We start from the raw sequence: 12,757 nt of genomic DNA on the forward strand, positions 1-12,757 counted from the left end.
ACATATCCCAACCAGAAAACATGGATTACAGGCAACATCTGCACTGAGCTAAAGGCTAGAGCTGATGCTTTCAAGGATATACCTCTTGAACTGTTATGTTAATTTTGAGCTTTACCTACAAATCCAATAGTTTAAATTAATTTTGACCGCTATATACCTCCATAAACCATTGCACACAACGTTTTCATATAGCTAATGGTTTAAAGAAGCACATATAGCTTTCAATTCATTTTAAACCACTATGAATTCACTCTAGTATAAAATGAATAGATCATGTTCAGTTATGTTCCCTTGTGTTGGGTTCGTTGCCTAAATGCCTATTTTTGGGTAGTAATGGTCAAATTTGCTATCAAGTAATTTGTAGGCGTCCATCTATCACAATGCACCGGGCATACAGGGAGGGAACACTGGCATGTTCTAGACCATAGGTCACTAACAGGCGGACCGCGGTCCGGATCCGGACCCAGAAGCCGTCCCATACGGACCCGGACCAAAACAAAAGATTATGAATTAAAACCTGACGGGGCGCTTCTATTTTAATATGCACAGCTTTTGTAGTCTTTACGGTACTCGTTTTGTGAATGAGGAAACTCACCGACCAATTGCATGTGAGTTAAGCGATCCCACGTGATACCACTCAGCCAATGAAGTCTTTGCATTCCTGGCGGTAAACATTGGGACTCTACAGTGCAGACAGATGAGAGTTTTAGAGGCAAGTTACCAAGGAAAAGAAAGTCGGATTAAAAAGATAGCGATATATGTAGAAAACAAAGGGAGCGAAAACAGACGAATGAGACGGAGAAAGGGAACGAAACAGACGAGTGAGAAACAGACGAATGAGACGGAGAAAGGGAGAGGTACAGACGAGTGTGCCGGAGAAAGCTGAGGAAAATACGAGTGAGACGGAGAAAGTTGACGAAAATATGAGTGAGACGGAGAAAGGGAGCGAAACAGACGAGTGAGGCAGAAAAAGGGTAACAGTTAGAGAAAATAAGGAACAAATGGCACTCTCCAAAAAAAGAAAAGTGGACAATGAAAACAGAGCATTTAATCCAGAATGGACAGACTCCACCAGGATCCTGAGCAACACATTCACTGCCCAACAACGTGCTCTTGAGTGTTCCCTCAGAGTTTCTTGGATTTTGGGTAAACACAAAAAGCCATTTACAGATGGAGGGGTTGTCAAAGAATGCATGAGTGCAGTAGCTGAAACACTACTTGAGGGTAAACAAAAAAATTAGCTTTGTGATAAAATAAAGCAAATTCCCATGTCAGCATCATCTGCCACAAAGAAAAGTGAAATATTAACTCAGGATGTGCTAACCCAGCTAGATGAAGCCATGCATAAGGCACCATGTGTAGGCTTAGCTGTGGATGAGTCCACTGACATATGTGACAATGCTCAGCTGTTAGTGTTTGCCAGGTTTTTCAACACAGCCCAGAAAACATTCTGTGAAGACATGTTAGGTGTCACTCCCCTTCAGACCAGTACAAGAGGAGAGGATATCTACCTGGCCATTAAGGAGATGTTAACAAAAAGAGGAATAGAGCCAAAACAAGTGGTTTCAATAACCACAGATGGAGCCCCTTCTATGATAGGGAAAGAAAAAGGAGCTGTAGCAAGACTGAAAGGGGACAATCCTGAGCTTTTATCTTACCATTGCATCATTCATCAATCTGTCCTCTGTGCCTCCCTGTCAGATGAGCATGCTGAGGTGATGAATACAATGATGAAAATGATAAATTTTCTCAGGGCATCCTCTTCCTACCAGCATCGCATGCTTAGGGAATTCCTCAGAGAAGTTGATGCCAATGCTGATGATCTTTTGCTGCACAACAATGTGAGATGGCTCAGCAAAGGCAGGGTGCTAGAGCGCTTTTGGTCCATCAGGAGGGAATTAGCATCTTTTTTGGCAGAGCTAAGCAGTCAGAAGGCAACACAGTTTTCTCTCTTTTTAGAAAATGAGAAATGGATGGATAATGTGGCGTTTTTGGTTGACATCACGTCACATCTGAATGAACTGAATTTGAGGCTACAGGGCAAGGACAATTCAATTTGTGAACTGATGACAGCTGTTCGCTCCTTTCAGAGGAAACTTGAAGTGTTCAAGGAAGACCTGCAGGGAGACTGTGTACACTTCCCAGCAGTGCAGGAACAGGTTCAGGGACAGAGAGATTTGTCTTCTTTTGTTGATTTTATTGATAAGCTGATTGTAAACTTCAGCAACCGTTTTGACAGCTTCAGCTTTGGAGAGCAGCTCACCATGTTCATTCAGAACCCATTTCTGATCACAGATGTCAGGGGGTTCTCAAAGGAAGTCACACAGCACTTTAAATGGGTAAATGCTGGGTCTCTCCAGATGCAATTGGTTGATCTCCAAGCAGATGTGGCCCTGAAAGAGCAGTTTGTAAGAACTGACCCTTCCACTTTCTGGTTCCAAATGGTCCCTGAGACTGCTTTCCCGGGTCTGAGGAAAGTAGCCCTATACATCTTGACCATGTTTGGCTCCACATACAACTGCGAGGCAGCTTTCTCCACAATGAACATAATTAAAACTAAATATCGTTCCAGGCTCACCAATGAGCACCTTCACATGTGTATGAGAATGGCCCTGACTCCATTCAAGCCCAGGTTTAAAATTCTGGCAAGACAGGCTAAAGCTCAATTCTCTCACTGAGCAAAAACATGGTGGAGTGGGATATGAGGGGAAGAAAGTGATACTCTAAAACTGTTCAATTGTTAAGATCTGTTGAGATTTATTATTTGTAAAATTGGTTGAGACTGTTGAGTCAAGATGTGAAACAGAAAAGGGGAAATTCAAACTTTTCCTTCCTTTATATTATTTTTCTGAAGTTAAGCACTTTTTTTGAAAATGCAAAATTTTCACATTTTATTTATTTTCTCTTATTTTGACATGCAGCCCTAGTTTTATTTAGTTAATTAATGAGAGCACATTGTACATATCTACAGTCATACATATATGTTCAGTAGGGCTGCCCCTCTTAGTCGATTAGTCGACTAATCGGTCGTTTTGGTCTTAGTCGACTAAGATTTCTTTAGTCGATAAGTCATTTCTTATGCTTATTCATGCTTAATTACTCATTTCCAAGTAACTTATGAGAACATTTCTGGTGAACACGAGATTTAAAGTGGTGCTTTTGCAGGATTAATTTCGGAGAAACTCAGTTTTACAGATGGTTAATTAACTACATTTATATTGCGCTTTTCTAGTCTTGCACAGCTCTGTCGATTAAATCAACTAATCGATTAGTCGACAAACTCATATAAGTGTTAGTCGACTAAGAATTTCTTTAGTCGAGGACAACCCTAATGTTCAGTTCTATGTTTCGTGATAATAAATATTGTCAACAAGTTTTTGAATTGTACTGAATTAATTTGATTAGACGGTCAGTTATTGATTACATTCAGAACTACTAGGCTACTTAAATATATATACCACTAAATTGTTAGACATTATGATCTTCTGGACCTTTGCTTCAAAACATTTTCTCTAACTGGACCTTTTTTAAATTTTGTTGAATACCCCTGATCTAGAGGATCCTTTTACTAGTTTTGTATCCCTATAGAATAATCACACAGGGGAATGGTCATTCAAAACAATAGTATCATATCCACTTCCTGCTACATTGGGAAGCAATGAGCAAGAAACTAAAAAGTAGTCTACATGAGAATATGATTTAAATGTTGACGAGTAACATGAATTCTCCCTTTTACTCGGGTTCTGAGTCCTCCAAGGTTCACATAGATTTAAGTCCTGAATTAAATGCTGTAATTTCTTTCTACTCTGCGAGTGGGAAGTGTCTAAACCAGAGGAGCGATCTAGATGAGGATCAAGAGTGCAATTAAAGTCCCCTGCCATTAGGACTTTACCAGGAATGGAGGCTATCAATAGAAATACATTCTCAAAGAATTTGGGATGATCATCATTAGGACCATAAACATTAACCAGATTAATATGCTCATTCAAAAGAGTTCCCTGTATCAAAATGTATCTACCAGCTGTATCAGTTATAATAGTATCCACTTGAAACGGAACAGATGAGTGAATTAAAACCATAACACCATGAGAATTAGAGGAGAAACAGGATGCTATTACTGGCCCTTGTCATCTCCTGCATACTTTTAGTAGCTCATCCTTCAACAAGTGAGTTTCTTGTAGGAACACAATAGATGAATGAAGTTGTTTAAGCCTAGTAATAACCTGTTTAAGCTTGGATAGTTTACAAACTCCACAGACATTCCACAAAATAAATTTAAGTTTTGCATTTGAAGTCATTTAACCAAAGATGTAAACATGGAATAAGCTATAGCATAAAGGCATATCTAAAATATGTTTAGTAACCACAAGGACCGCAGGAATATTTTGTAGTGATGAAAATATGTAAAGATCTGTTGGAAGAAACAAACATAAATCTATCCTAACAACACAGGGTCTTTTGCTAGTAGCCTATATAGTAGCCTAAATATCACAACAAAAGGCCTCTCTAGCAAGATGATATGTGAAATATCACGTAGTATTTGTTTGAAAAGTAGCAAAGAATAGCTCCACCTAAAACAGTAACGCTAGTTAGTGAAGCCTGAGACTAACGTTAACGTTACAGTATGGACCGTCCAAAATAGTGGTAGATGATCCACAACACAGGGTCTGTTGCTAGTAGCTACCAAGTAACAATATGGCCCATACGTATAGCGTTAACGTAGTATACCATGATACGTTTATAAACCAGAAAAAGTATCAAAGATCAGAAATGAACAGCCTACGTGAGAAAAAGAGATATCATTGAATATGTGCTACGTTACCCAAAGGCCCTTTGCACATGATGTTAGGCTTGTACCTGAGTGTCAATCATTTTATTCCAAGGATATGATCAAAAGGCCTCCGTTCTTAAATGGCAGAAGTGTGGAACCACCAATACTTTTTCAAGAGCTGGCTGCCCGGATAAACTAAGTGATAGGGGGAGAAGGGCCTTGGTCAAGGAGGTGACCAAGAACACGATGGTCACTGACAGAGCTCTAGAGTTCCTCTGGCGATGGGAGAACCTTCCAGAAGGACAGCTATCTCTGCAGAACTCCACCAATCAGGCCTTTAAGGTAGAGTGGCTAGATGAAAGCCACTCCTCATGAAAAGGCACATGACAGCCCGCTAGGAGTTTGGCAAAAGACACCTAAAGGACTCTCAGACCATGAGAAACAAGATTCTCTGGTCTGATGAAACCAAGATTGAACTCTTTGGCCTGAATGCCAAACGTCACGTCTGGAGGAATCCTGGCACCATCCCAACGGTGAAGCATGGTGGTGGCAGCATCATGCTGTGGGGATGTTTTTCAGTGGCAGGGACTGGGAGACTAGTCAGGATCGAGGGAAAGATGAACAGAGCAAAGTATAGAGACACCTGGAAATAGCTGTTTGGCGACACTCCCCATCTAACCTGACAAGCTTGAGAGGATCTGCAGAGAAACTCCCCAAATACGGATATGCCAAGCTTGTAGCGTCATACCCAAGAAGACTCGAAGCTGTAATCACTGCCAAAGGTGCTTCAACAAAGTACTGAGTAAAGTCTGAATACAGTTTTTTTATTATTGTTATTTTTGCAAAAATGGTGTCATAGAACCAATCATTTTTCTTTTCATTCATTTTAGAAACACTTAAAATAAGGGCTGTTTCGTGTAGGCTTACCCTGGCGTGACTTTTAGCAATATATTTGGCTCTATATCCTCTCAGATTATAAAACTCTAATTATCATCAAAGTAGACATCATGCAAAACAACAAATCACTGCAATCTCCTGCACGTCATCTCTAGCTGACACCTTTGCTAACAGGTATTGTGTCAATTTTAAACTTGCACAAGTCAGTTAACAGAATTGTCCATTTAAATAAATGTAGCCTATTTATTCATTACAAAATGTAGCTAACATTAGATAGTTAACCCAGAGATCCTTACCTTTGACTCTATTCGGCAATTTTGTCGAGATCATCATGGCATTTGTGGTTCTTTATGATAGCCACATTAGCAGTTAATTACCATTTCATTTTTGTAGGGGTAAATACATGCAAATATATAAAAGTAACCTTGTCCTAGAGAGATTTACATGGTTATCAAAACGCCACGTCAGGGTAAGCCTACACGTAACACAGCCCTTATTTTAAGTGTTTCTAAAATCCCCTATGGTAAAAATGAATGGTGTAAAAATGATTGGAACCATTTCCCTGTTTGACTGCAAGGTTTTATGGGTATTATCATTTATACTGTGGTACTCCATTGGTGTGCAGCTACCTGAAGCTAGTGGGATGTGGATGAGCTGAGACACGTGGTAAGATGGCGGACAAGAAAAAAGGTGGAATGGGGATTGCAGTGGGGGATGCACAAACCTTCTGGAAGATCTGATGAAGGAGAAGATGGTGGACAAGGACAAAGGAGAAAAGTGGGATATGTTTTGAGTGAATATGGAATGGAAGATCACACAGAACCTTTAGAAGAGCTACAGGAGGAGAGTGAACGTGACGAGAGTGAGGATGAATTAACTGTGGTGGCAACTCCGAGTTCGGGCCTCGTTCCGAGGATGATAAGGATGATTCTGGCCCAATGGGAGTGAGATTTGTAGAGGGAATGGATCCATATGTGGTGTCAGGTTAGGTGGAGAAGAGGTTGGGGACTGTTGAGTTGGTGAAGGTAACTGAGTGGACTCGTGATGATTTATTGTTTCTCCTCTGCCCAGAGGGAGCGGGCGCTCCGGATTACGTGATTAGGGACAGGAATTGTGACTTGAATTGCTCTCCGGAACAGTGTGGCATTGAAAGGAGTGGTAACAGGGTTAGGTTTAAGTGTTGAGGATGAGCAGTTGAAATGGAAGATTCCAGGTGTCTGTGACACCCTCCGTTTGGTGAGACGTAGATCCGGTTTAGAGCGTGGGGAAACAGAGAATACATTATCTGTCATGCTGGATTTTGATGCATAGTCACTGCCAGATAAGATCAAGGTAGGAAGTGTCAGTTATCCCGTGAGCGATTTTGTTCCGTAAATACTACAGTGTTTTAGGTGTGAAGTTTATGGGCCTGTTGCAGCAGTGTGTAGGCGTGAGATGCCTAGATGTGACAAGTGTGCAGGAGGGCATGAGATGAAGAAATGTGTGGTATCAGTGGAGAAAGTTCTGTGTGTTAGTTGTGGGGTTGCTAACGGGCTGGATATCTGAGGTGTCAGGTGAGAGAAAGGCAGATTGAGGTTGCCAGGGTTACAGTAGTACAGAAAGTGTTGTATGCCGAAACAGTGAAGATAGTGGTAGAGGAAGATGGGTACAGGGTGAGGGATCTTGAGAGGATTCCTGTGAGTTCGCAGAGACCAAGAGAGAGTGATGGGAAAAATATTGCTTCAGTAAGGTGGGCTTTTTAGCATTTATAGCAATGGTTGTCAATTGTACTGCAGAAATGGATCAAAAATACCAGAAAATAGAGGCTGTGGTGGCAGCGGCAGAGAAGTACTTGGGATTCCCGAAGAAGGATGCAAATGCACGTCGCTTGACCCGTATCGAGAATGTGAAAAAGGACAAAGTTCATCTTTATTATTGATGTTTGATGAAGAGTATCTACCACCCTATGTAAAGCTGGGATATATAATATACCCCATAAGAGAGTTTGTGTAAAACCTGATGCAATGCAAGAAATGTAAAAAGTTTGGCCACATGTCAAGTGTTTGCAGATGGAAGGAATATGTTATTGAAGAGCATGTGAATGTAAAATGTTGTAACTGTGGTGGGGGTCATATTCCTGAATTCCCAGAGTGCCATGTTAGGGTGAAAGAGGTTGAGGTGTCAAGGATCAGGGCTGTACAGCAAATCTCCTATGTGGAGGCGGTGAAGAGAGTTATCGTAGCAAGAGGCCACAGTTCTGAAGAAGATATGGCGGTGGATGCACTGCAACCAGTTGCAAAGGTTGTACGTCAATCAAGTGATCTGGATACACTTATTTTGAAGGTGGATTTTTTAGTATTTATAGCCACAGTTATTAATTTTACTGCACAATAAGTCCAAGAAGCTGGACATCATTATATCTGTAGCTGATGAGTTTTTGGGCCTCCAAGACTTCACGGCAGAAGCCCTGCAAGTACCAGAACGGATAAAAACAAACAACCTTTATAACAAAGCATTGCATGCATTATCATAGCTTTCGTGTACAGGCATAGAGCAGTGGTGTGGAGCTGCTTGCAGAATTTACACACATGGAGTAAATTTTTTGTAGCCTAGAGTCCGGGAAAAATGTGTTCTTTTTATAAATGGATTTCATGCAATTCTACATCAGTTTTGATGATGACACTTTTGCAGAATCTTTTTGAATACCTCACAAATGACCAAAATGACAGGCTACTTTGACACTGAGAATCTGAGATCAATAAAAACGACCTTGTCTTGAATCCATCAATAGCCGAGGCCCCTAAGTGTGCAGAGAAACACATTGTACAATATGAGGAGGAAGATATAGTCCTAAAAAAGCTTTCCAGTTTCACTGACTCACCCAATGATGTGCAGCTCACTCACCGGCCAAAAGCTTATCTCTCTCTTGCTTTACTTTTTTAAACAATGCTGTTCGCTCAATAGGCCTATTTGGAAGTTGTTAACTTGGTAACATACAGACATTAGTATTTTATTTTCAGCAGGATCCATTTGCTTTACAACCTCTGTTTTCCAGCGATTGTATTAGAAATATTTGCGAAAGGCCTGTTTTGGCTGCATGCTGTTAACTGACAGATTTGCCACACGTTAGGCATGCCTTGTGATTTGGCTACACACAATCCACAGCTAGGCTATTTTTAAAATTAGCTATGGATCCTCTGTGGCGAAATTCTAGGCTTCCTCGTGGTGTAGTATTGGAAATTATTTAATTTCTTTCTAAACAGACTGCAGAGTGCTGCAGCACCTCCAGCACACTTCCCACAGCTATTATTCTATTAGGAGATAAATGATGAAGTGCAATGCTGGAGAGAAGAGAGTTGCCGGCTTATGTCTATAACAGCACAGAGAGGGAGAGAGATCATAGAAAGTGAATGACATTGTATTTCTGTGAGAGATACAGGTGTGCTTCTCTCTCTCACCACAGCAATGGCCACGCCTTGGTCTAGGCTACAATGTTGTGCAAACCATAAACCCAAGACGGCCCAACATGAACCAATTCTTAGAATATCATGCACGTTTTCACATTACGTTTTTTTAGGGGGCATGACAATTACAGATGAATCGAAATGTAATTACTCTGATTGCTTTTATTAGGATTTTTACATTGCAAACAGTGGAATTATTTTTTCTTGCCACAAGAGGTAGGCTACCTGATTCTGGCAAATGGGTTCCGGAACCATAGACTACAAAACTGAGAGGTACTGGAGGATCCATCTCAAATTAAGCACCGCCCTTCTCATATAATGGGGTAGGGCCATCTCAAGGATCCCTGAACGCACGGACGGTTGCACCAATGATTTTTTATAACTAAACCAAGATAGACCACAGCTGGTCGTTTCCAATGGGAACAGATGAGTCATAGTGGGCAGAGCCAAGCACGAGCTAGCGAGATCCTATTGCCGTGTTCTAGCATACATCTGCATATTTCTGTTAGGGAATACCTCCTCTGTGAAGCGCTCGTGTGCAATAACTCAATTCGCCTTTGCGTTCCTTCTAAATAACGTGATACTTTTTTTTTTTTGCAACAGGTAAATCCACAAAACTTGACAATTATACATCCAGTGAAATATCTGTCTCATTGTTCTATCTGTGGCTGCACTGTGGTAGTGGGGGAACAGGAAGTTCCAGGCAGGCACGCACCATTCCTCAGTATAAAGAAAGCGCCAGAACTGTGATGTCAAGAAGATAACCTTTGTGTCCGTTTCTTTTTATTACTATAGTTATGTGTTATGATGATAAAGCACTTTGTGACAACTTCTGATGTAAAAAGGGCTTCATAAAATACATTTGATTGACATGTATATCACACCAACTGACTGGTTCTTCTGATGTTGTTCACACAGGAGACCATGTTGAGACATTCTCTACATCCAGAGAGCAACAGCAGGAAGATCACAGAGCTAAGAGGTCTCACCACTGCCCACATTGTGAGGAGATTTTCCCAATTCTATCAAAGTTAAAAATACACCTACAAATACACACAGGAGAGAATCTGAATTCCTGTACTGACTTTGGGAAGAATTTCACAACATCAAAGGCTCTGACAGTTTATCAGAGAGTGCACATAGGAGAGAAGCCTTACTCCTGCCCTGACTGTGGGGTAAGTTTCTCTCAACCTGGCAACTTAAAACAACATGAACGTATACACACAGGAGAGAAGCCTTACTCCTGCTCTGACTGTGGGAAGAGTTTCTCTCAACGGGGCCACTTAAAACAACATGAACGTATACATACAGGAGAAAAGCCTTACTCCTGCTCTGACTGTGGGGCAAGTTTCTCTCAACCTGGCAACTTAAAAGAACATGAACGTATACACACAGGAGAGAAACCTTACTCCTGCTCTGACTGTGTCAAATGCTTCATAACATCAACTGAGCTAAAACGTCATCAGAGAACACACACAGGAGAGAAGCCTTACTACTGCTCTGACTGTGGGGCAAGTTTCTCTCAACTGTCCAACTTAAAAACACATGAACGTATACATACAGGAGAGAAGCCTTATTCCTGCTCAGACTGTGTAAAATGCTTCATAACATCAACTGAGCTAAAACGTCATCAGAGAACACACACAGGAGAGAAACCTTACTCCTGCTCTGACTGTGTCAAATGCTTCATAACATCAACTGAGCTAAAACGTCATCAGAGAACACACACAGGAGAGAAGCCTTACTCCTGCTCTGACTGTGGGGCAAGTTTCTCTCTACTGTCCAACTTAAAAACACATGAACGTATACATACAGGAGAGAAGCCTTATTCCTGCTCAGACTGTGTAAAATGCTTCATAACATCAACTGAGCTAAAACGTCATCAGAGAACACACACAGGAGAGAAGCCTTACTCCTGCTCTGACTGTGGGAAGAGTTTCTTTCGACTGTGCCTCTTTAAAATGCATGAACGTATACATACAGGAGAGAAGCCTTACTCCTGCTCTGACTGTGGGAAGAATTTCTCTCGACAGGAAAGCTTAACATTGCACCAAAGGATGCACACAGGAGAGAAGCCTTACTCCTGCTCTGAATGTGGGGCAAGTTTCTCTCGACTGGGCAACTTAAAAACACATGAACGTATACATACAGGAGAGAAGCCTTACTCCTGCTCTGACTGTGTAAAATGCTTCACAACATCAACTGACCTAAAACTTCATCGGAGAACACACACAGGAGAGAAGCCTTACTCCTGCTCTGGCTGTGGGGCAGGTTTCGCTCAACGGTGCAAATTAAAAATACATGAACGTATACATACAGGAGAGAAGCCTTACTCCTGCTCTGACTGTGTAAAATGCTTCACAACATCAACTGACCTAAAACTTCATCGGAGAACACACACAGGAGAGAAGCCTTACTCCTGCTCTGAATGTGGGGCAAGTTTCTCTCGACCTGGCAAGTTAAAACAACATGAACGTATGCATACAGGAGAGAATTCTTACTCCTGCTCTGACTGTGGAAAAAGTTTCTCTCAAATAGGCCATTTAAAAAGACACCAAGGTAAACATAAAATGAGAGAAGTCTTACCACTGATCTAAAAACAACAGCACTGGACAAGCCCTGGATGGCTGAAAGAATAAAGGCTGCCTTCAGGAAAATACAGAATATTTTCAACAGATGGGGAGAAACAATGACATGGAGAGAAAAACAGAAACACAGTGCAAATGCTTATCAAGGAAGCAAAGACAAGCTACTACAAAATTGAAATCCAGGACCTAAAGAAGAAAAACCCTAAGGAATGGTGGGACTTCATTAACAAAGGACTGGGACCAAAGAAAACATCAGGAGGGAGAATACAGGTCGAGGGAATTGAAGACGACAACGTGGCTGATGTTTTGAATGGCTTCTTTGCTGAGGCATGGACAAGCACCACACCTCTTGCCATCTTCCCCCTGCCCATGTCTACAAGGCAGGTTGAGCTGTGCAGCATTGGCCAGTTAAAGCAAGCTCTGACCAGACTCAGCCCACGTAAAGCATGTGGGCCTGATGGCATTCCAGCCTGGCTACTAAAAGAGCATGCAGAAGATCTAGCCCCTGTCATCAAACACATTGTTAACACCTCCTACTGGCAGGGGACAGTTTTATCTGAGTGCACAAATCAGTATGACTACCTCCCAAAGTCCAGCACTACTACCGCCCTTGTGAAAGCCACACACTCCTGGCTGACAGCTACAGACTTCATAAAACTAACAATGGTGAGGGTGTTACTGGTTGATGTGTCCAAAGCCTTTGATCGAGTAGATCACGCAAAGTTCCTGCAACATCTGTCTGACATTGAACTGTCTCCAAGGTTACTAGCCTGGCTCCACAGCTACACCACTGAAAGAGGGCAGAGGGTGATGGCAACTGGCACATTTAGCCCCTAGTCAGAGGTCACCTCTGGTGTGCCACAAGGTGACGTGGTTTCACCATATCTGTTTCTCCTTCACATGTCCACCCGAAAAGTTGTCTTCAGTGACACTCTGGACACTGGGTATGCAGACGATGTAGGGCTGTCCCGAGCCATACCATTAACCAGCATCCAAGAGGACACTTCCATGGGCTTGGAGATACAGCAGCTGGAAGAGTGGGCCATGTCCAACAACAT

General features: G+C 41.8%; 1 protein-coding gene across 1 annotated transcript in view; it reads right to left on the reverse strand.

The window, feature by feature from the left end:
• LOC123481178 (receptor-type tyrosine-protein phosphatase-like N) overlaps positions 1 to 12,757 on the reverse strand; it is a 40,333-nt gene extending 27,576 nt beyond the window's left edge. Inside the window, exon 1 of the mRNA XM_045218466.1 lies at positions 12,608 to 12,757. Within this exon, the coding sequence (XP_045074401.1) occupies positions 12,608 to 12,757 (150 nt within the window). The remainder of the gene's footprint in view (positions 1 to 12,607) is intronic.

The sequence above is a fragment of the Coregonus clupeaformis genome, unplaced genomic scaffold, assembly GCF_020615455.1.
Source record: "Coregonus clupeaformis isolate EN_2021a unplaced genomic scaffold, ASM2061545v1 scaf1598, whole genome shotgun sequence".
NCBI lineage: Eukaryota > Metazoa > Chordata > Actinopteri > Salmoniformes > Salmonidae > Coregonus > Coregonus clupeaformis.